At 38.7% G+C, this 25972-nt stretch overlaps 1 protein-coding gene across 5 annotated transcripts in view; it reads right to left on the reverse strand.

The window, feature by feature from the left end:
• Positions 1-25972, reverse strand: part of ZBTB20 (zinc finger and BTB domain containing 20) — a 584371-nt gene that overhangs the window by 14153 nt on the left and 544246 nt on the right. For all 5 annotated transcript variants that reach the window (XM_063126937.1, XM_063126938.1, XM_063126936.1 and 2 more), the window contains one exon: positions 10717-10904. In XM_063126937.1, coding sequence (XP_062983007.1) covers positions 10717-10904 — 188 coding nt within the window. The remainder of the gene's footprint in view (positions 1-10716; positions 10905-25972) is intronic.

Genomic DNA, 25972 nt, shown 5'->3' on the forward strand with positions numbered 1-25972 from the left:
GCTATTGAAAAGTTCAAACGAGTACCATCAGAGCATAACTTCTGGGGCTCATTTATTAATTTGAAAAGTGGGTTCAACATATAACACTAACTTTGATTTTATATTGAATGACAAAATGGTGTAACATTCTGGCTGACACTGGCTTGATGGAAACTGTATAACATCCAGTCATCCATTACACAAAGCCATGAAATTTATTAAACAAAAAACCTATGTTTAACAAAACAATGTTAAGACTCTAGTCTAGAGCTTTCAACCAAGAACCAAAAAGCAGGGAAATTGGGAGTTTATGCATGAAAGTATTAGGTGCTAGCTCTGCCTTTCATCTCACAATACTGAACACGTAAGAAAAATTCTCACTGCTAGTTCCCCAACACCATATATCTGATATTCAATAAACAGAAAACCTATGCCATGCGTTGAAAACTAATTTTAACATCCAAAGAACTGTTTGGATTAGGTATTCAAGATTCATTCATTGTCGCTTCATTTGGTTTAAGTCAGTCGATTTAAAGTGATTTATTTATTATTACATTTATATCCCACCTTTTTTCCTCCTAAGGAACCCAAGGCAGCATACATAATCCTCCTCCTCTTCATTTCACCTCTTTTGGAGTTTGCATGTCTTAATGCTGGAAAACATCATATCTTGATTTGGACATCAACTCCCAGCATTCCTGAACACATCCTATGCTGGTAGGGACTTTTATGAATTGAACTCCAAACCATCTGGAGATATACATTTTGCCTTCTCTTGCTCTAAAACAGCCTTCCCCAACCTGGTGCCCATCAGATGTGTTGGACTACAACTCTCAACATGAGAAGTTGCTTGTCATCAGTGTCCCACAACCCCACAATCACCTCTGCACATCATATTCTCCATCCTGTCATGATGGTTTATTTGCTTTGGGAGAATGAGAATGTCACTTGCACTTTCTGCCTCCTTAGGGAGGATGTGGTGTTGAGGCTTGTGAGCCTTAACTCCCAATTTCCCTGCTTTTTGGTGCTTGGCTGAAAGCTCTAGAGCCTTAACATTGCTTTGTAAACCGTCTTTTACTTAATGAATATATTCATATTCTATTACAATAACATACACAATGCATAGCTGAACATAATTGCCCAATTTGCCTTATGCAGCATACTGCTGGTTACCTTCATCAGCAAACCCTAATCTTATTTGCCATCAAATAAAGACATATTTTTAGGATCAGGGCAATGCTTTCTTCCTCCATGTTGGAAATAAGACTGCTCCAAACTTTATGCTGCCATCATTTTTGACACATGTCCATCAATGTTTCACTGATGTCTCTTGCAGCAAATGTGTAAACTGTGACTGACGATCAAGCTTCCTTAAATACCTGTGTATATGTATGATAAGGCCCATGCAGGGCCAGGCAAAGCTGGTAATAGGCCCGGGCCAGATAGGAAATGTAGGCCCCATTTCAAACTGCTCATTAAGTATTTTTAATCAGTTCTAAAAATGTATGAACTAGAACGATTTATAAAAATGGTAATAGCAAGCACTTTTATTCAAGATGTAAATAAGACATCACTTCTTCACATTCAGAAATGCTTTACGTGCTTTTCTTTGGGTAAATTCATCATCAACAACAGAAAAGTCAAGCAACTTTGCACAGGGGGACTCGGAGTAGGCCCCCTCAAAATCATAGGCCCATGCCAACTGGCCCCACTGCCCCCCTCTACCCAGCCCTGGGCCCATGACCCAATCAGATGTGTACACAATTTATGTACTCGAAGGAGTGACATTAGTGCAGAGTCCCTCATGCCTCTGGTATTCTTCACACAGTTGCACTGTTCATAGGGGGAGCATGTACATTCGGAATTGCTTTCAGTGTCTCCATGTCCTAATTTCAGGCAGGTTCTGACTTGCTCAAAATGAGATTTGATGCAATCCTACTCATATTTGCTCTCATGCATATGCACCCTCCTATTAAGGTTCTTCTGGAGCTAAAAACATTTGCATTCTTTCAGGGGAGCTGACCAAAAGCCAACCTCTTTGTTTTGCTTAGAGGTTTGCTGGAATTTCCACCTAATCATCTATCTGAACATCTCAAAATAGAATATCTATTTCTGTAATAGCTACCTAAAACAAACACTAGATAAAACAAACAGTGCAAAAAATTATAACCCTACCAGATTGTTACTTAACTGAAAATATGTAGCAGACTACATGTGGGGATGGGAAACATACTGCATTTTATGTTAATTTAACATGAGTATTTCTAACATATTGTGAATGTGGACTGGCAGATAAAAAATTACCAAATATCTTTGGATTTCCTTTCTGTAACCAAATTCAATTTGATCAAAAGGCAGTTTAATTCATACAATATTTTATAGGTTCTCTTAATTTGGAACTCCAAATAAATGGAATTCAAGCAATATTTTTGGTCATAAATGTAAGATGGGGATATTTTTAAATCTGAAAAGGTTCTTCTGAGGATAACTTCATTCTGGATAGCAATATAATAGATAATAGGGACTCTAGGAGATCTAAATAGGAGTAACCTCTTTGGGTTATACTTGTTCTGCTGTTTATACATTTTTATATAAAATGTATTTATAAATTTTCTGCCCAAGAACACTCAAGGTAATGTTAAAAAAGAAAAGAGACTTTTTTTTTTAAAAAAAAGTGTGAACTCCAAGCTTTCTGCATACCTGAAATTCCATCATATAAGATAATTCGATCCTCACTATCATGAGAGTGGACTGTGACATTGAATTCAGTACCCTTCCACCGTCAGGTTTTTGTGTCAGCACACTTGACACCTCTGCTGCACCATGACATTGGCATCCCATTTCAAAAGGGCACTACAGAATCTTAACATTTTGGGGGCTTTTGTTTATTTATTTATTACATTTTTATACCGCCCAATAGCCGAAGCTCTCTGGGCGGTTCACAAAAATTAAAACCACAATAAAACACCCAACAGGTTAAAACACAATTACGAAATACAGTATAATTCCACTTTTGTTCCACTTTTTTACCATGCTCTAAAAGAATGGAGGTCTCAACCTCCAAAGAGTATCAACCTTAGAATAGTAGCAACCTCCAAAGAGTATTCTCCAGCACACCCTGATGATATTCTACATCACATTTAGGAAGTTCTGTGTCTCTAAGGACTTTCTTTTGCTTCTTGACAGCAGTGTTTGGCTTGAGTCAATAGATTTAATATATATCCATTTGGCCACAGCATAGGAAGTTTTTTTGGTTTGAGGATGAAAATGATAAGTCTCAATATTAAGTTCTCCCTTTTGGCCTTTTAAAAGTTTATGGCAATTGTGACATATCATCGATGTGTTGTTTTTTGTTTTGTTTTCCCCAACAAAGATAATTGGCTTTTACCAAGGATTACCCACAGCAACTTCTTAAGGTAGGGAGCCTACATGAATATAGCAATCTCCCCACTGCAGAAACTCAGCCTGAAGGCATGGAGAACTGCAGGGATGAGCTGTCACGAACAGGGTTAATGAACACACACCCTCTCCCCACCTCACCCACTATTAGAGTCGTGTGAAGAGGAAGAAGCTTGGGTCTTCAGCTACATCACCCACAAGAAATCCCATCTCATGCTAACTCAGTGATCCAATTCATTGGTTCAGTCCCTAACTTTCAATCAAATCTCCTTGCCTTGGGACAGATTTCATTCCTTCATCATTTTTAGTGGACATGTTTGGTATGTTTTGACAGCTCCTAGAACTGCAGCAGATGGCCTTTCAAATTCAGAATCTCCTCCGGCTAATAGCAATAGCCACATTTGTTATGTTACTTGTGCCTTCAAATGTACCTGTTTTAACTATAGTTCCTATAAGTTTCCAACCCTCTGTGAGATCCAAAATTCAGATACTTCATAATTCAGTTTTGTTAATTTTATCTTTTCCTATTTGCTGCTAATTGGTGTGGTATCTTGTTATGTCTCTTCATATGAACAATTAAATGAATTACTTAATATGGGTGTCATGTTGATCTTATTAGTATAAGATCAACTGACCTTCTGGAATGTTTTATGCTCATGAAAACTTTTGGTATGTTTTAAATGAACTGTTAATTCGTGAACTATCAGTGCTATCTTGTAATGTACTAGATTTAGTGTTAACAATCTGTCCATCTCTTGATTTTTCAAAGAATAAATTATTTACCTGTGTTAAGAGTGTTCCTTATCCTAATATCCTTACAAATAATACCGGCACTAAACGAATGCATTATTTATTTTATGTAGTTAATTTATTGGTGGGTTATAAGCAACACTGCTGAGTTAACTGAAGAGAAAAAACGTCATAAACATCGGATATTTCTAAAAATGGCCTTTTGTATATACATAAAAATGGCCACATGATGGCATCATTTCTCAAGAAAACCCCCATCATCCATGCAGTTGTTACTAACTAGTTTGAACTATAAGCATTTGGATTTGGGAAGAGGTTGTGACTGTAAGATTAACAGCATTTTCTGGCTGCTTTTAACAACTATCCAATAGGAAGAAATGTAGCTGGCAAGATTTCCCCATCATGACATCTTCATGTCCTTAGAAATCTATACATAATTTTTGCCATTATGTTAAAGAAACATCCATTGTAGAAAAACAATGTCTTGGTGACAGTGTAGGCTCCACTCTCACAGCAACTGTGTGGAGGGGAGAAGGATCATGCCTGCCCACAACTTCTGCATGTATAGCTGAAGGCAAGAATGGGATTCTACCTGTGTTCAGTGGTAGGTGTGTAGATCCTTCTAAGCAGTCGAGAACCCTGATTGTGAAGGGTTCAGAACTGCGTAGAAGAGTCTACATGTGCACTGGTGTGCATGTGCAGAGTCCCATTCTCACCTTCAGCTGTGCTCACAGAGGGTAGGGCCAGAACCAGTAGATGTGTGGAAATCAGGGAGCAGGGATAACTGGTATGATGTTGCTCCCTACCCCCTGCCCCCTCCGATACATTCACTCTGCATGGCTTTTAACCAGTGCTCATGTAAATACCGGGCTTACATATGCACTGGTTAAAAGCCGCCTTCTACATGTGTGAGATTTTATTCCGTCGACCTTCACTTTGCAGGGCTAAGAAAAATCTCTGTCTATATGCAACTGGCTTTCCCTACGTATGTTCTCAATGGATTAGGGAAGTGAACTAAAAGAGGATACATTGCTGTCCTTTTGTAATTATCCTGATACACTTGAAGTCTTGATCTGCAAGGAGGAAAGAGAAGAGCCTGGGCTCATGATAACAAACACTCTCAGAAGTGTGCAGGACTGCTACTGAGTTTGTGGTTGATGCAATTTGCTTATTCTATTTTTACCCTAGCTGTTCACTCAAAGGGCCCACACATTGGCGGACAGCAATAAAAGAAACAGAAAATAATACAACTATTTAAAACATGAAATGATAATCTATGTTAGATGCTCTTGAAGAGGCAGTGTTTGTACAACTGTTAGTCATTTGGCTAGGCATTTTTTTTGTTTACCAAAGTAACACTGATGAAAAAAGTAGTGTAGCAAGTGCTCAAACAAGGTTTATCATTCTCATTGGTCTCTAGCAGCTGCAGAATGTTGAGGGTATAAACTGAAATAGAAGAAGGAAAGGAACCATGGGCAGGGTGGGGGGAGGAAGAAAACAGGCTGTTGCGGGTGAAGGACGGAATAGTTCAAGAACCTGAAAGCTTATGGTATCCTGGATGGGTGGATTAGGGTGAGGGGATGTGTGCTCTAAGTTTAAATAAAACAATCAGTCTCCTTCCTGCACTATACAGAGAGGGGATATCTTATTTCCTTTCCCACTCTCCAAAAATGCCTCCCACTGCTAAAAAGTAATAAAGTACTTACACTCACACCCCTTTTAATGCTAGTATATAGCACAGTGAGGGGAGGTTTTACAAGGGTGGGAGAAAAGGTTTCATCACCCCTGAGCCCTGAACAGCACAGTCTCCTTTTTCAGGCATGCTGGAACCCTAAACAGGAACACTCCTCTTAGGAACTGGGGGTGGTTTCCAAAATGTTAACATACACAAATACTGCTTTGCAGTGCTGAAAATGAAAAACAGCCCACTGAGGAAGTTTTGTGGGCTATCAAGGAGAAACACCAAACTACATGCCATACAATGGTATGGCGTACCTAGCTGGTCTATATCTTTCAAAATGTGTATGTTGAGACTGGATTTCATGTTTTTTAGTTCATCAATGACTGCTTGAAAGGTGTATGGTATCTACTGAAAACCGATCTCATTGAGCAGCAATAATTAAGACCCTGTTAGAGCCCATATATGAAATTACAAAACAAAAAAGATAATTGTATTCTAGTTTTCATAAAATACACTGTTAGAATACAGCAGTCATGGATAAAAGTTTGTTCTTCATGGCACTACTGAACGTCACATGTACCCTCAACTCCACAATAAAAATGGTCCCAAACTAAATATTTTCTCTTTAATGACTTCCTGAAAATTTACAAGAATAGGTGCTTTGTTGGTTTCAAAGAAAGAAATGGTTCAGATGATATGTTTCATCAGAAGAAATGTGCTGGCATGAGAGCAGATGTGTAAGCTACATGGCACTTTTGATACTTGAAAGAATTCTGGACAATGTGGCACTTTTTAACCTTATATTTCCAACATATGTGGTCTAAAAAGATATTGTTTGAATCATTTTGTTTCCTTTCTTCAAACTACATTTTTGGGGTCCCAACATCATTGGTCTTTCTTTGCTTGAGTACAGGTTCAATACAAATGCCAAACTGCAGGCACTGCCCACTGAGCTAAGTAAGTTTAAATAATATATGGGATTTATTTGTACTTGGCTTTGGTCTTGACTGCCACAGCCATATCAGATTACAACACAAATAAATATTCATTAAGAAAAGCTAGAAAATACAAGGAAAATCGCAAACTTGTAAATAGATTACAAAGGTCCTAAATTCAGACAGAGTACATGGGAAGGGATGAAATCTGTCAGAATAGAATACATTTCAATTTCAGTAGTAGTTATATACTGCTTTTCCAAGTGCCCAAAGCACTTCACCAAAATACTACTACTACTACTACTAATAATAATAATAATAATAATTCTTACCCACCTCTGCCTCTGGATCGAGGCGGGGAACAATAATCTGTTATAATTGCAACAGCCCTGTGAGGTTGGCCAGTATTATTGTGCCTTCATTATGAATGAGACCTGTGACTAAGACTGTTTACTAAGGCAGCCTATGAAGGAACTCTTGGAAGCCTGCTGGTTCAAAATGCCACTGACCAAATGCTAACAATTTGTGATTTGTAGCTAAACCGCTCACACCAATTCCTGGAACTGGGTAAAGGCCTTTATTTGCCCAGGACTTTTAAATGACAGAACATTTATTTCTGAGCTCAATTCAAAGTTCTTTGTATAACTTTCAAAGTGCTGAACCATCTGGGATAAGGTATTTGAAGAATTGCCTCTTTCAAGGTGTACCCTTACCAAACTGAGATCAATGTATTGGGTCCTATTCTGTATCCTCCCACCATCTGAATTTCAGCAGGTTAGTATGAGACAGGACCTTTTTTTGGTTGTCATGTGTGTCAACGAAAGCCTTCTATAGGAAGGGCCTATCTGTCTGATTCTTCATTCAATTTTTGTCACTTGGTGAAAGCATAGCCCTTTACAAAGGCCTCTGATTAATGTTGGTCTTTGTTGCTGTTCACCCTATTGCTTTTCTTTTTAACTTCGTTTTAACAATTTGGTATATTTGTTGTACTCCCCCCTACCCCTTAGCCATCTCACATTTCTTTTTGAAAGAAAGGCAGGACATTGAACTTTTAATAAAAACATATAAATTTATTCCTAGCCTTCTCCTTCTAAATTTCCCTCCGTTAAATGCATCTTATTTCCCTTGACCAAACCTCGTGTTCAATCATAACGTTCAACCAAGAATGCCATGTAGCACTTTCAAACACCTAGAGAGGCATTTTGAAGTGGCCATTCCAATTCTACCACTCCGTTAGTACAGCATGCTGATTCAACCCAGATGATTAAGCAAGTATTTTTAATTAATAAATTGATTATTTGAGCAAATTTAGCATTGCAGATAAAACTATGTCTTATAATATTCTAGTGATTTTTAAACATTCACTTTTATGTGAGTTCCCTCTCTGTGTGTGCAAACTTAAGGCTGTTCACGATAATGACTGGGTTCACACAACACAACAACCCACACTCAAGGTTGAGTAAGTGTTGAGTGTGGGTTGTCATTGAACTGAAGTTGTTGTGTTGTGTGAACCCAGCTGTGTTAACAAACCCGGTTTGTTAACCATGAACAACCCACAGTTCACAACTCAATTGGTTCTCTTTACGGGATGTCATATTATATGAACTCAGCCAATGTGATCTTTAAAGATTAAGTCTTCCATTTATTCCTAGAAGTGGGTACACAGCAGCAGAAACACAAAAGACCGGAATAGCACTGCTTCATAAAGTGATTGGGGGTAGTAAAAATTCATATTAATATTGTTCATTCAGTCCCCAGACTCAGTGTTGAACTGCTTTGATGCTTCCATATTTGTACTACAGGCAAATATTGGGATAATATTTCAAGTCCCACTTACTATTGAACTTTCTCATTTCTGTGAACAGATTATATAGATTCTTTGTGGGAAAATAAATGTTTTAATTCCATTCTTGCTCATTTTTTATGATAACTGAGAATGTTGTTTTGTACCATGATTTTAACAAATTCTGCTGTTTTTGCATTGTAGATTTTCTGATCTGAATGCTGGTAATTGTTGTTTTGTTGTTACCATTGCATTTTAATAAATTATGTGCCACTTTGAGGATCTTCTGGACAAAACGCATCATCATCAACAACAAAAACTCAATATCTGCTGTTAAAGTATATTTAAAGACAACTTCAACTCAGCTTTAAGTTATAAAATCTAAAAATATTTTAATGCAGGTGCTAAAATATTAAAATGAATGAAAGAAGAAGGGGTGAATGGTATCTGATGTGATTTTTGTAGCAACAATCCCAATAACATGGCTACTTCCAACATTTGTCCTTAAGCAGGTTTTTCTTAAGTTAAAAAAGAAACTGATATCCTTACTTTTATTGCAATGACCTGGTTTTTTTTTAAATTGGCCTCCACAAAGTCTGGTTGGCTGCAAAGTCACTGGAAGCTGGCATCTACCTTTTTTTCCCTTGTAAAATTTCATTTTAAAACCACTTCTGAAGAAGGAAACTATGACATCCTTAATCATCAGTGAAAGTGAGATTTTACATATGCCCAATTCATCTAAAGGGCTTCCTTGTTGGAATTCTTGTAAAGCTTCAGTATAAAAAAAAAATGACTAAAGATTTCAAGGTTTTTGCAATTTTGTTTCAGTTGTCTTGTGATCTTGATTTCAAGATAAAATGAAAAAAATCAATTAAATACATGTGCAAGCGCTTATGCTGACTCATTTTTAGTTAAACATACAACACAGCCCTACATGGCTGCAACAGTGGACTTATATTTAGTACTGGAAATAGTGATCTAACTAGTTTAGTTCAAATCTAAGATCATTCCAAGACCTAGTCTGTCTCCTCATAGCAAAATAATAATTCTGTAATAGCACAGCTTTAGGGAAGCACAACTAGTTTTGGAAGATCCAGCCAAACTGATTTTCAATCAGGGAATGACACTGAGATTGCAATTGTGCCTGACCAATTTTATTCTATCTTTTTGCAGACTATGCTCATGTCAGTGTTGTTGGGTGAGTGATACAGCTGCATTACCTAGCAATGTGGCTTGGAACTAATGTATAAAGGGTAATCACAGAATGAATTACAGTGACTTCGAACAAGATGGAGATGTCAGTGTGAGTTCCAGGGATTGATTACTACACTGTGTTTGAAGTAAGGCTGTTCTCGAAGACTGTTTGCAACAACCCTTGGTGAAGAATGCTGCACCTCCTCACAAATGCAGAGATGCACAAAGGTATTATTAACATATTATAGGAGTGATATACTAGCTGTTGCTGCCTTTCAAAGTCTTGTGTGGTCAGGTGTCTCCCAGATATTGACTATTCCTCCCTCCTCAGGCTGAAGAAAGGAATCCCTAGAATGACTGTATTGTAGAGGGGAACATACAATTGAGATGCTATTCCCATATATTGAAACAGCAATTAATATAGTATTTACCATTTCACTTTGCTTGCCACATCTATGTACCAATATTATCTGGCACACGAGTTGCAGTGATTGTCCTCATTAAATAAGTAAATAAATAACTAAATGTGAACTGTGTCATGTAACAGCGAACTGCTGAAGTACAGTTCCACCTTTGCAGTAAGAAACACTATCACTAGCAGCTCCACCATTGAGAAAATGGCTTATAGCTGGCTCAAATAGAAAGATTCAACTTGCAAGGGGAAGTCCTTTACAAAGTTGTTATGTTTTGCAATTTCCTATACGTTTTTACTATTCAGTACTTGTCTGAGTCTTCCGAATGAGGTGGGCTATATAACTAATCAAACAAGTAATGTACTATGAAAACGAAGGAATTCATGAAAATCCACTTCCGACATATTAGGGTGAGTCTGTAAAAATAATTCCTTAAAAATCCAATGATCTTATTTTATTGAATAATTAAATAAATTAAGTAGAGGTCTCTGTTTTGACGGTATGAATCGAGACTGAGAAACTCAGAAGAACATGATAACAGCACACACACCCAGATACCCCCAGCTGCACTACTGTACTCACAATCAGGTGACCCTGTGTGTGCGTGCAGGTTTATTGGTGAATGTGATGAATGGATGAAAGCTGGGCTCAGAGATGGGACAGTTTCAAAGTTCAGGCAGGGAAGGCCCGACTTGGCGCTGTATGCACCCGTCTGCGTAATCTCATTCTCCTCAGAGTCCTTCTGTTTTTTAGCTGTCTTGGGTTTCTTCCTGAAAACAAACAAAGAGACCTTTGAAGGAACTTGTTGCATATGCAGGAAAGAGCATTTTTAGAATGTGCTAAAGAAAACTGTATTATTATTTTTTACTGAAAGGGTGAAATCATTTTCTGCATACTTTTTAGTTGGAAACATGCCAGTCCTTGTATTTACACTGATACAATGATCTAGGGATCATGTAAAAACATACTGAATACAAAAATTTGCAGTACTATTTCCGACGAGTTCAAAACCTGCTCTACTGCTTTAGGTAATTAAACATGGCTTGGAAGATACTAGTGAAAGCCAGTTACAAGCAAGTATTTAAATGCAAAATGTAGTCATAGATGCATATATGAAGATGTCTGAGTGCAAAACCTACATGGTGTAATATAGGTAACAACCATGTCGTGAAGTTTGTTTCTTTGTCATATGTGAAAGCTAGCACCAAGGCCACCCAATGAGCATCATAAGATTTGAATTCAGATCTCCAGTCTATGTCCAATCCCCATATCCACTACACCCCTTTGGTTTTCAAGTTAGATTTGTATAAATTAGTAGTTAACTTCATAGTATACTTTCATATATAAATGGTAAATGGCTCCTGCTATTAATCAGATGTACTCTACTATTTTCACACGCACTATCCAGAACTGCCTCTATCTAACTATCATTTAATTTATAACTTCCCTTTCCACTAGCGATAGTGCTCAAGGTGGTCAATAATACTAAAATATAGATAAAAGGTTAAATAATTAAAAAATAAACAACTTTAAAACACATCAGTTAAAAACACATTAAAAACATCAGTTAAAATAAATAAAAATAATACCCCCTAATTAAAATACCTAGTTCAGCAAACAAGACAGCTAAACAAAAGACTGCCTGAATAAACATGGACAATAAAGATTGCCTCCTCTGGAGGGCATTCCAGAGCTGGGAGCAATCACCGAGAAAGCCCCTTCACTTGTGTTCCTAGCAAATGCGTCTCCGATGGAGGCAGGACAGAGAGAAAGACCTTGCCCAAGGATCTTAAAACCAAGACAGGCTCTTAAGGGAGAAGGTAGTCTTTCAAAAAGCCTGGTTCCAAGTTGCGTACATCTTTATAGATTATAAGCAGCACTTTGAATTGTGATTGGAAACAGATTGATAGCCAGTAAAGCTGTTGTAACATGCTCCCCATAACCAATCTCAGTCTGGCCACAACTTTCTGGAGCAGTTGACGTTTCCAAACACTTTTCAAAGACAGCTCAATATAGAGCATGCTAAGGTACATGTCGCCATGGCCAGATCTGACATCTCCAGGAATGGGTGCTTTTGGTACACTAGCCTTAGCCATATACATGCAGCCTTGGCCACAGCCGAAACCTGGGCATCCAGATTCAGGGCTGATCCAGAAGTACACCCAAACTGTGAACCTGAGTCTTCAAAGCATATGTAACCCCATCCACCATAAGTTAAGTCCCTATTCCCTGACCTGCCTTTCAAATGAACAGGACTACTTAGTTCTTGTCAGGATTAAGTTTCAATTTGTTCACCCTTATCCAGCCATTTACCACCATTACCGCCATCAGATACTAATTTTGTACTTGAACAGCTTCTTTGCATTTAAATGGAAAAATGAGAGCTTGGCAACATCAGCATACTGCTGGCAACAAACTCCAAAATATCAACCCCCAAAACTCTCTCAGCAGTTTCATGCATATGTTAAATAGCATGGGGGGCAAGATGAGAACCCTGAGGGACACCATAAACCAATGGCCACAGTATCAAGCAGAAGTCCTCAAGCACCACCTTCTGAAATTGCGAATTCAAGAAGGACCAGAGCCACTGTAAAACAGTACCTCAAGACCAAACCAAGCCAGGTGGTCCAGAAGGATACGATGGTTAATAGTATCAAAAGCCACAGAGATCCAGCAGAATCAACAAGGAAATACTCCCCCTGAACAGTTCCCAGCATACTGTCAGGTTCTGTCCTTCAGCACCACCTGGCGGCTGCAGTGCACCCTACTGGCTGCAGAGTAGTTGCCGGATCCATGCTCATATCATCACGCACTCACAGGCGGACTGATGCAGACCAGCTGGGAGCAGCCAGGAAAGGGCTATATAAGAACTGCATTTCCACAGCAACATGGTCTAATGTGCCTGCTGCAGGACTACCTGTGAATCCCAGACCTTGCTGTGCCTGACCTTCTGTTTCTCCTTTTGCCTCTGGACTCTGAACCTCGCTCGTCTCTGGACCTTGCCTTTTGCCTCCAGCCCTGCCTGGACTGTATGCTGGTTCCGCTGCTGTCCATCCTGGCCCTGGTGTTCCTGTGCTAAGGCCTTGCTGCCCACGCCCCGGACCCTGACACATACCCTATTTCTTCAATTCTAAGGTGCACCTTTTTCCCATATAAACATCTCTAAAAATGGGGTGTGTCTTAGGTTTTTTTTCCTGTTGGTGGTACTGAAATTAGTGTGCATCTTACAATCGATGGCGTCTTACAATCGAAGAAATACGGTACATCCTCAAACTTGTAGTTTCTGAAAAAGCCAGGATCTGAAACTAAGGTTTGATTCAGCTTCATTCTAACAAACTACACTTCCCCATGTTCAGACATAACTGTATTTTATTTAAAAGTCAAAATGATAGCTTCCATTTTTTCTCCCTTGCAGCCACACAAAAGGAGGGAGTGGGAAAGAGTGCACAAACCTGAGACTTGTGTAGATTTGTGCACACAGTGGGAAATCATGGTTTCCCATTATATTTGAATTGGCCCTATGGGTTTTAGGAGACTGAAACGGAACTTGGTGCTCAGTGAATCTGATCTTGGTGTAGCAGACGCTTTAACCTTTGAAGAAGCCATCTATGCCACCTTTATTCCTCTCAGTAACAGATTCCAAGCCTGTTGAAAGAGCACTGACATAATCAGTTACAGAATACACGTTCAGGTATTCTCTCACCTGGGTAGTTCAAATATGCGAGGAAGAGTGTTCTAGACCCACCCCCGCTCTCTCATCCATCACCCTTCACGAGCAGAAGGCAACATTGGAAGAGGAAAGCCATCTGTATCTGTGGAGACATTTCACACGAGCCAGGATGCTGGAAAATCAGTGTTCCGGCTCGTGTGGAGAAGCCTGCACATACAAGAGACACTTCTTCTCAGACATTGCTCTCCATAGTAGAGGGCAACAGCAAAGTGCGAGAAGGGGGTAGGGCCAGAATGCTCATGCCTGTGCACTTGCACTATCCTGGTAAGAGAATGCCTGAATAAGAGTATTCTTTGCACTTAAATGCTGGACAGAACAACAGTTCATGATCAACATACTCTGATTGGAAGTAAAAAACAAAAAACCCAACTAGCCTCTTCCTGAATAAATATGAGGCACATAGTAGTTGAGTGTTCAGTATTTCAGTTCTTGGTCATGGTGGGTTCCACAGGTTTGGGTGCTTCCCCAATAAACAAAGCACAAGCTGTGCTCAGTGGTGAACAAGTATTTGAGTTTTTATTGGAGTCTGCCTTTCTTCACAGCACAGAAAAGTCTCTGTAAGGGGAAAAATACAAATCAAACGCTAACCCTGAATTGCATCTACTAACATTTTTTAAATCGTGTGTGTGCACACATGTATGTGTTTTTGAGTATGTGTGTGATTGTATGTATAGGTCTTCTATAACATAGGCAAATGGTCAAGAAGCTATTAATGTGTTTCTCAGAAATGCATGCTGACCATGAAACAAAAAATTAACATTTGCTCATATGGCTTAAATATAAATATTTTTCAAATATTTCAGCAATGTACCTTGAGTGCAGGAAAAATTCAATGGATCTGCTACCTAGTATAACATCATCTGGATCCCTTACAACAAACTGTCAACAATTTTTCATTCCCTCCACAGAGTGAATTTTACCTAGAAAAGTTATTGTCTCCATACAACTACAACTTTTGATATAGGACAGTATCTGTGACTGTGCCAGTTTCACAGATATCTATAGAATGATGCCTATGACATCACTTACCTGTGGAAGCAAGTCCAGAAAAGTTATGAGCCTGGACATTTTTTTCCCCCTAACCTCCTAGCAGGCCAGTAAAAAAAATGTTACCATGTACCAAGTGCGCTGGAAGAGAAGGGATGGAACCTTCCTTACGTGTTTCGACGTGGGTGTTTATCAAGGGAACTAGAGAATGTGAAATATTAAAAACATGATAAATTATATATAAAATATACATTAAAACATTTTACACACATATTTCCAAAACTATCCTGAATTAACTGATTAAAACATTTACTAAACTGTCCTAAAAGTGATGTTAAAATTCTCTACGCATATGTTCTATAAAAAGTGTTCAAGACCTGAGAGATAAGATGCATTTAAAAACCAAAACATTTAAAATATAAGTTTGCATATCTTCAACAAAAACTCTGGATATCATAAATATAAAAAAACACAGAATATATCGGTTGGCTTAAAAATAATGGCGAGATTCTCTGTTCATAAATAGTTTTTATATTGTTTAGTTGCCCCATAATGATCATACAGGAAGAATTTTTTTTAAAAAAAAAATCTACAAAATCTTAGAGGCTTTTCAGAAGGATTCCCTCTCCCTTTCTTCATCTAAAGACTAAAAGGTATTAAATCTTTCCAGACATATATAGGATGTCTGTTAATCACCTGATCCTGGCTAAACTCAATGAGTCTTAATTGTTTCTTTTCCTCAGTCTTAATAGTGAGTCTTACCAGCAAACCCTGCTAAGACTCACTATCCCCAATGGTAGAAATTCTGGCCTAATCTACACCAAGCAGGATATTGAGTATGAAAGTGGTATATAAAAGGCAGGAGACACACTACTGTTTTATAGCGGTATTGAAGTGCACTGACACATACCATATACCACTTTCATAGTGCTATATCCTGCTTGGTATGGCTCCTGCCTTTTATATTCTGCTTTCATACTACTATGTCCTGCTTGGTGTAGATTAGGTAGGCTGACCAGATTTAAAAGAGGGCAGGGCAACTATAGCTTTAACTGTTGTGACGAAGAGGAAATTTCACCAGGTCCTCCATATATACAAATGACACCTGCTGAAATTCCTTTTTTAATACAACTATTAAAGATACAGGAGCCCTGTCCTCCTTTTCATATGGTCAGCCTAGATTAGGCCTCTGTCAAGACTCCAAGAGTCTCCATTATTCCAGGATCTTTATAATGCAGACATGCATAAGTACATTGTACAGCCTATTTCAAGAGAGAGGGGTAGTCAATGTTATCTTTTAAACTTGAAGGCGTTACGGTACCAAGCCTCAAGATCCACACCACTTCCTTTCTAAGTAGTTTCTTCCTACAGAGCTCTTTCCTCCTCTATGGCCCAAAATAAAATATCCTGTTTTATGTCCATTTTGTAAATAATATTTGACTAAGGGTTCACCTTCTCTTTTTTGTTTCAAGTTGTTAAGGTGTTCCTCCAATTCTTACCTTCAATTTGCAAGTAGTCAGTTCTACCTACATTAAATTGCATGGACATTTAACAATATAAATTACGCCTTGATGGCTACAGGTGAAACAATGTTGTGATCCACAAAGGATCACAACATGTGCTTTTGCAGTGAACAAAGTGCCCACAGGGTTGATGTTGTTTATTAAATGGATGCTGTTGCATTATACTGTTTTTATTTTTTTGATGGTTATAAATTTTGTATACTTTTTAATGTTCACTGTTTTTAACTTTTGTAAACTTCCCAGAGAGCTTCAGCTATGGGGCAGTATATAAATTTAATAAATAAATAAATAGATGGCCTTTGTGGGGGAGTGTTGCCTAATAAGGCTCAAGATGTTGCTCCTGTGATGTCCTGCACACCCATGACATCTTGCCTTCACCTGAGATGCCCACCGCTACCTGACAGGACTATCCACACCACTAGCACTCAGGACCACTTCAATCCCCCCTGTGCTGATGGCGTGTGTGAGGGTTTAGGCCTACTGCTGCTGCTCCTGTCTTGCCTTTATTACTTAGGCTCCACAGCCTAGCAACCTAGCCCTCAGTTTCCCATTCTGCTGCCACCATTAACTGATCTCTCCTCCATCACTTCTCCACAGACCACACCAGTTGTTTAAAAGTAATTAGAATTTATTAACATAAGTGCATGAACAAGCTTATTGGTTTCCTCAGTGGAAATGCATATGGTTACAAGGTTCTAAGCATATTGGTTCTTTCTTAAAAGGTTCCACTATATAATACTACTGTCTATATACTCAATTATCTTTAGTCTCATAAAATCATCCACTTCTCTCATATATCACTGTTCTCCTCACAGAATCATATCCACTTTCCTTAATCACTCCTTCATTCTCTCTACCCTTCACTTCACAAAATCCTAACCCACAGTCTTCCTGTCAGCTCAGACTATATAAAGTGCTACATTTCTACAGCTCCTCCCACTCTCACACAGCCAATCCAAGCACTCCCCTCCACCATCCAATCAGCACTCAGGCATTCAACTCCCCTCCCTTACGAACCCAACCTGTGACCACAAATTATAAGTACATTGAAATGCTTCCTGGAACTTTATGCCTAATATAACCAACAGCTTGACAAATATTTACATTTAATACATAATAGGCAGCTGAGCATCACAGCTCCCCTTGGTATAGGCTGTACAATATACTTCTACATGTCTGCACTTTAAAACTCCTGGAATACGGGAGACTCAGAGTCTTGGCAGAATTCCTACCACTGAAGACAGTGAGTCTTAGCAGGGTTTCCTGGTAAGACTCACTATTAAGACTGAGAAAAAGAAAACAATTAAACCTCACTGAATTTAACCAGGGTCAGGTATATGCCTTGAAAGATTTAATACCTTTTAGTCTTTGGATGAAGAAATAGAGACAGAATCTTCCTGAAAATTCCCTAAGATGTTAGGTTTTTAAAATATCCTCCTGTATGATCATTGTTGGGCATCTAAACAATATAAAAACTATTATGAACACAGAACCTCATGATTATGTTTAAGCAAAGTGATATGTTCTGTGTTTTTGAAATTTATGGTATCCAAAGTTTTTGTTGCAGATATGTAAATTTGTATTTTAAATGTTTTTATTTTTAAACACACATTACCTCTCAGGTCTTGAACACTTTGTATAGAATATATACATATAAATTTTTAACTTCAATGTTAGGACAAGTTTAGTTTTGGAAACATGTGTATTAAATGTTTTGATGTAAATTTTATATATAATTTACTATGTTTTTAATATTTCACCTTCTATAGTTCCCTTGATAAACACACATGTTGAAATGTCTTGAGAACAACCAGTATAGCTGTCTCTCTTGCTTATTTTTAGTTTCCTGTTTTACAGCTGTTTTTCTGATCCTTACTGCTATTGATGAATCCTTCCTTCCCTTTTCCACCAGCCTGCTTGGTTTCCATGCTGACTTTGGAGGCAGGGGATTACTCTCCTCTCTACTCAGTATGGAAAAGCAGTGGGTTGTTGGATGAGAGGTGAACTGTCCTTCCTCAGCCATCTGATGCAAAGAAACTAAGCAGGCTGGTGGAGGGTGGAATTAATGATCTTTCCTTCCATGTACACACCTTCAAGGAATTCCTTGTCACCTATGGCGACAAGGTGAGTACTTAAATACAAGTCTGCTTTAAGGTATGATAATAGCCTCCCCAACATTTCCTGCGCCATTTTGAAATTTTAAAACACGTTGAACTTGAAATGTCTATAATTTTTAAATAAACAACAACAAAATCCTGTTCACAGCTGTGCTTAGCCTTGCTTCTTTGCACTGGGGTTCAAAAATGCCCAAATATCAGGAAATTCCCCCACACTATTTTTTTTTCAATTACACGTCTACCCACTTTCTATTATGTGGGATTGAGGATCATTGAATCATAACATTGGAATGGATCTCAAAAGTTATCTAGATCTACCCCTACCAATGCAGTAAATCTGTTGCTACAGCATCCCTGATAGGTGACATCCAGCCTCTGTTTAAACAGCCTCTGCTTAAAAATCTCTAATGAAGGATAGCCCGCCATCTTCTGAGGTAATCTGTCCCAATGTTGAACAGCTCATACCATCACGATATTCTTTCTAGATAAAGTCTTTTTTCTTGTAATTTGAACCTATTGGTTTGGGTCCTACTCTGTGGAGCAAGAGAAAACAAGTTTGCTCCATCATCTATGTTACAGCTGTTCAAATATTTGAAGTCAGGTAATATTTGAAGTGGTCTGGATAAAAACTGGCACAGCTTTAGCAGATATAAAAGCAAAATATTTTATGCTTGTCTAGAAAGACCCAAAGAGCTTTAAGGAGAACCATGAAGTTGGACAAGATGAAGTATATTTTGAGGACAGGAACAGTGAAGTAGGAATCAGTAATATGATGCCATATGATGGAAAGGTTGGGTTTCAAAGACAATTGTTTCCAAGAAAACTAGCAGTTTGTGTTTCATGCACAGAAGCAGGCAGCAAAGAGATTAAAAGCAGAAAAGATACTGGGTGCTTCCAGACAGAGGGCTCCTATCGCTAAAGATAATGTGCAGCTATTTCATTTTTTCTTATCAGATTTTTTCTGGTAGGAGAAAAGGCAGAAGAAGCCTTTGAAGAGGTCTACAAATTGATGACAATGTTGTCTGGACCAGTTTCCACCACAATACAATTCTGTGAATGAGGTAGTATGATCGCACAATAAAAACCTAATCTGCAAGCAGAGACTAACTTGGGTCAGAAAGACAAACGAAGAAAATGAGCTCGACAGCATTCTGTTTATTGAGCAGAGGCAAGAACAGAGAAAATAGGTGAGCAAAAACAGAGCAAAGTAAACACTGGATAAGAGAAGCTTAATAAATGAGGCCAGTCAAAATGGCTTTTGATTTCTAGGTTGCATTCCCAACCCCCAATTGTGGAAACATAATAGTTTGAATACAAATGTTAGGGAAAGAAAAAAAGGAATGTTCGGAAATATGCTTTACACCCATTAAAAAAGTTATCTATAGAGTGTTGTTGAAAGGCAAATAGAAATTTGAGTTTAAACAAAAAAAAAATACTGGTTTGGGGCCATCTAACAGATCTTTATGTTATCTGCACCATGTACAGCACCATGTACATTGATGGTGCTATATAAATAAATAATAATAATAATAATAATTATCTGCATATTCTTAAAATATGCCATATATGTAATTATTAAGTAACACTGAATTCATGTATAAAGTAATCTGGAACAGAAATCTCCAAACAAAATCTGGAGTGGAAGGAGAGAAGGTTGCAGTTAGAAAAAGCCCAGATTCATTAAAACAACAAAACCGTTTTATCAGGCAAAAGTATCCTATTTCCTGCCTCTTTCCCCATGCCAGCCCATTTTCTCCCCTCAAAACTGTGGGAAAAAAGCAATTCTGTACCCTAAAGGAATCAGAAATGAAGAAATATGCAGGAAAGCACCTTATCACACACTAGAGAGCAAAGCCACTTTGCTATTAATCAAGAACATTGTCTCTGATTATATAAAGGAATTATATAAGCCTGGTGTGTTTGGAAGAGCACAGCATGTGAAAGTTCTTGTGAAACCTTGGTGGCTCACAGTTATAGCAGACAGCCTACAGAGGGCAGCAGAGGACCAGCTGGCTTCAGGCTACATTAGGGAGAGCACTTCCAATAGAATCTTCCTCCTGGTCAACGTGCCAGAGGTTAGTCTGCTAAACTCCCTTTATAAAAAAAAATAAATCTTTGCCATAAGTGTTAAAATTATACAGCCCAATGGAGCTTCTGTTCAGCCGGAAAATGAAAGCTCAAGTGAAGCAAATTGGCAGAACAGTGTGTGTGTGTGTGTGTGTGTGTGTGTGTGTGTGTGTGTGTGTGTATCAATCTCCCTAGCTTTCCTTCTTTTTTGAAAAACTCGAAACTTGGTAAATGGATGAGGTAAACAAGTATTAAAGGTCCCTTGTGGTAATTCAGACTTACCAGAAGGAGGACTCCATATCAAGCCTCAATACAAGGACTATGATTTAATTGGGGTGGAGCAGCTTGGCTTACGTTTGGTAAAGGTTAGGAACTTTAGCTTCTAAAACCTGGTTGGCAGTAACAGTAACGAACCATGTATTAATAAGCTTTTTTATTTTTAGTAAAATATTTCCTATCATTTTTTACTAATAACTCTGATCTGTTTGTCTCATGCTTCATGGCAAGCTACTTTAGGTAAAAGGGGTATATTAAATAAAATGATGTAGATTTCGGGTGACAGTGGTAGTAAGGATACAAAAGAGGATAAACAAAGGCAACGGGCATAAGTTACATAACAGAAAACATGAGTACTTCAGCGCATAGAACTAATTGTCCAAAGAACTGTCCCCCCTTGTAGATTTTCAAGAGAAAGCAGAACACACTACACAAAACTTCAAATATGCTGTTTTAGGGAAGACTTAGATTAAATTACTTGTGGATTCCTCCCTGATCCTATGGTTTTAGGAAGTAAAAAGTACAGCATTTTAGCTGCCTTCTATTTATGAAAGACAGACATGGGGAAAACTTTAATTGGTCTTCAAGGTGAATGCAGAGTTTTTCTTTTGTATATATTTAACTAGAAATATCTGAAATGTGAGTGAGCAAATAGCAATAATAAAACTGCTACCTGTTCATTTTGAGAGATCCATCAATCAGATACTAGTGTCAGGCAGTCCACTTCCCTCAACATGATATTTAATAGAAACATGATTTTATTCCTGTTTATAGCCCCTATGCCACTTTCAGTAGCTTCTTACTCATTAATAGGTACATGCTTCAAATATTTGTAAACTCCTATCTTCTTACATTTGTTAATCATCACTTAACCACACAGTACATATTTAGCACTTAGAAATATTCCTGGTTAAAACAATCTGTTGAGCTTTTTCTCAGTTGCTGTTGCTCTTCTTGCAAAATCCCATAAACTGTCAATAGTTTTCAATTAAAAAGGATGCCTTCTGTTTTTTATTCTTTTTCTATATATGTACCATATTCCATTACAATGAATGAAGGATTACAGTAAATTGTGGTTTCGTTGACACATGTTTTAGAGAAAAAACTGAAGACATTTCTGGGCTTTCTCACCTCCAAAGTCCTAGGAAACACAAAATTCAGTATTTGGGACAGGGCCAATGCAGTCTCCAGTGGGCATAGTGCTGCTGATAGGTTTCCCCCCACTAGATTTTAATGCCCCATGTGCTGCTGTCACCCACATCAGTCAGTCTCCCCTACTCACAGATGGGCCAGATGTTTTCTGGACATATGGCAGCAGTTTTCAATGGGAGCTGAACTGAGTGCTGGCACAGCTTGGCATACATTCAGAAGGGTTGCTTGTCTGTTGGGGAAACTTGCCGGTATGTGTGTGTGGCTGCTGCGGCAGGTCTTAGTGGTGGCAACAGCAGCAAACTGCAGCAGTGTCACAGCTGTTATGAGAGCAGTCATGGCAGGCTCAATGATGATAGGCTTGCAGGGCTGAGCATGGGTTCTTCTAAACCTTTGGCAGCTGCCTGACCATACCGACCTCTGATGCTGATTTGGAACAGAAGTCAGCATCCCACAAATCTCAACTTCCTTTCTCTTTCCCTAACAAAAATAAATTTCTAACCCTTATGCTGCAATCTATGGGCCACGTCTGGAGACATTCCCAAAGATAGAGAGGAGCTCAATAGGGCTTTCAGGATGCAGGACTTCAGTGTCCATCACAATTCCTTGATGCCCCCATGACTAGCAGAAGCAGAAAAAATATGCAAAATAAGCAAACATTAGAAATCTGCTTAACTTGCATAATTTGGCTTTTAGTAGTATAGAATATTTTGGCACAAAATGTTGTTTGTATTTTTCAGTACAGTGTACAGACAACCTTGATGACTTCCCTCCTCAGTGGCTATGGGAGTGTGGGTTCGTTTTCTCAAAATATATAGCCATATCATGCTAAGAAAAGTTAAACAAGTAACTCTGCTTTCCCACAGGCATGCAGTTCTATTTGATCAGCTGCTAAAATATCCCATCTGTCTGATACAACATAAATGCATATTTTAATTTGCTTGTAAAACAAAGAGTTGATTATGAACATGGATCAGAATGTTTTCTGATGGGCATTCTTCACATATAGATTCTATATTATGCAAATCATGAAATTACTTTAGAAGACTGAATATAACCTGACTTTGAACCTCAACTGAGCAGAAATTAATGTAGGAGTCAAGCCAAGTATTCCTGATTATTTCCCATTATATTCTTGATTATCTCAAAACATAACCCTTCATACATGAGAGAAAAGACAATCCTGACTGCAAGTTCCCTCCAGATAGGCAAATACTTATTGCAGAGAAACCACAAACTCAGCAAAGATGAAGACCAGACTCTTCTCCATGGCAACCTAACCAAACAAGTATAAAGATCAAGCCTGAACAAGCACCGAAGAGCTGTTCAGACTAGTAGCTTATAACTATAGTAAGAATCAAGTCCTCACAATGGAAGCGGAAAAATTAAGAGAAACCAGTAAAAAAGGAGTTTCATGCAATAGCTCCTATAACAATATATTAAAGTAGAAATTCATAAACTATAGCCTGCAGAGCACTGGTGTTATATAGTTTGACCACGGGGGGGGGGGGGGGGGAGGGGACAGAGGAAAATGCCAGAGGCCTTGTCTAGATCAAACAATGACAAATTACGAGTTAAAACTCCATGCTGATGCTGTACAGAGGTGAAGAGAATGGGGAAGCAGTGCGAGGTTGCACGCAGCTATTGCTATGTTGTATATGCTTCATATCTTTGAGACTTTTAGCAACCAGTTCAAGACATGATTGTTCAGTACTAATCTGAGTCTCCTTTGATTCTTGTCACACAATCCATAGAACTACAATGGAGTTTTAAGTTCAGAAGCCTTTCAAGCCGCTTTCCACACAGCATTCATGAGAAAATTGTTGTGGTCCACCAAGAACAAGCAAACCAGAATGGTCTTCGACACAAGAAAGTTTAAAAATCAATATAATTCAGAAAAAGGCAGGAGACCTTTTTAGGATCATATGTAAATGAAAAGTTCAACCTTTCCCAGGTGCAATTTCCCCAGACATCAGGAAAAACTTCCTGACTGTTAGAGCATTGTACATTGATGGTGCTATATAAATAAATAATAATAATAATAGAGCAGTGCAACAATGGAATCAGTTACCTAGGGAGGTTGTGGGCTCTCTCACACTAGAGGCCTTCAAGAGGCAGCTGGACAAGCATCTGTCGGGGATGCTTTAGGGTGGATTCCTGCATTGAGCAGGGGGTTGGACTCGATGGCCTTGTAGGCCCCTTCCAACTCTGCTATTCTATGATTCTATGATTAGAAGTGTGATTGGAATTCAGTCACAAAACTCAAAATGCCTACCAATATCAATTGCTGGGGAACACTAGCAGGAGAGTGTTATTGCTTTCACATCCTACTTGCAAGCATCTAGTTGGCCACTGCAGGAACAGAATGCTGGACTTTGGTCTGATCCAGAAGGACTCTTATGTTTTTTAAAAATGTAAGAAGCAAAAATAGCCCACTTTCAGAAAATGTCTGCTTTGCACATACATATTAGAAAAATGTGGAGAATAACCTGCATCAAATCCATAAAATGGTCAGTTCCAAATCAATGTCTTTATTGCCCAAAATATTATTCCTTTATCAGGCCTTACCTATAAATATCCCTCCTAAGTCCTTCTCCAAATGGCAAGCTACACTAGACCGCTTTGTCAATCACGGCAAACGTTCCCGTATAAATAAGGGGACGTTATATAGGAAACGCTCAAAAGGAGGCCTAGGAATGCCTAACTTACTGATGTACTTTGAGGCCTTCCAGCTTAGGCAGCTAGTCAAAATAATCAACTGTGAGACTAGTATTCCCTGGGTACAAATAGAAACGATATCCCAACAACCCACAATTCCAGCTCTCCCCTTCCTAAAAACTTCCTGTGCCATCATCAAACAAATCTCCAATCCATTCACACGCCTTACCCTAGCAATATGGAAAAAATGGTCAACCTATCTCTCTCCCCCAGAGTCTCCAATGCTACCTTTTTTAGATCATCCATCTTTTAGACATGAAGATAAATATGCCCAGTTTGCTGGGTGGGATAGTAAGGGGATCTATCGTTTGAGGGACTTTTTAGTCAAAGACCAAATAATTAACGATAGTCAACTAAAAGACAAGCTAAAAGGGATCAATCCCTCTTGGCTCCAACTGACACAAGTCAGAACATTCTTAAACAAAAGATTCAGTAGTGAGATGGATTTTTGCCCTCTCTCCCCCTTTGAGCATCTATGTGTGAGATCCAAAGGGAAAGATAAAGGCGTGACCTCAGTAATTTATGACCTATTGCTTGAGAGGGGCGGTGGCTTCTCCCTGGCTCTGAGGAGCATATGGGAAACTGATCTACATATACAGATTGAAGATGCAAAATGGAAACAAATTTGGATAAATCCCCCCCTCCGAACAATATCGTCCCGCATACAGGAGTCAGCCCTCAAGGTTATATTAAGATGGTATATAACTCCAATTCAACTCTCGCATGCAACGACTTCAATCTCCCCATTGTGTTGGAGAGGATGCGATGAAAAGGGCTTTTACTTACATATGTGGTGGGAGTGTAAGGCCCTGAAGCAGTTCTGGGAAACTATCTTCAATATAATTTCTAAGGCCACTGATCAGATAATCTTGCCAGAACCAAGCCTGTCCCTGCTGTCCCTGCCCAATGCTCTAAACCCCTCCCTTACCCATAAAGAATTGGTATTTATCCTCCTTACGGCAGCTCGTTTAGAAATCGCCGAACACTGGAAGGATCCGAAGGGCCCTACACTCACTGGATGGAAAGGGAAAGTGTGGGATATAGCCTGCTCTGAAAAATTAACCTACCACCGCAGAGTCTCGTCGGACCAACTTAGCTATGACCCATTCAATGAAATATGGTCTCCTTTTCTCGATTACATCAATGGTATAGATATGGCATCCAACTCTGGTTTAACAAATCTTCCTCTGACCACAGTAAATTGAAGGAAACAAGCTCGGTTCGGCATCTACAGAAATCGTGTTTATGTATTTATTAGAAATGCTGTCTGA

Source organism: Elgaria multicarinata, chromosome 5 (genome assembly GCF_023053635.1).
Source record: "Elgaria multicarinata webbii isolate HBS135686 ecotype San Diego chromosome 5, rElgMul1.1.pri, whole genome shotgun sequence".
NCBI lineage: Eukaryota > Metazoa > Chordata > Lepidosauria > Squamata > Anguidae > Elgaria > Elgaria multicarinata.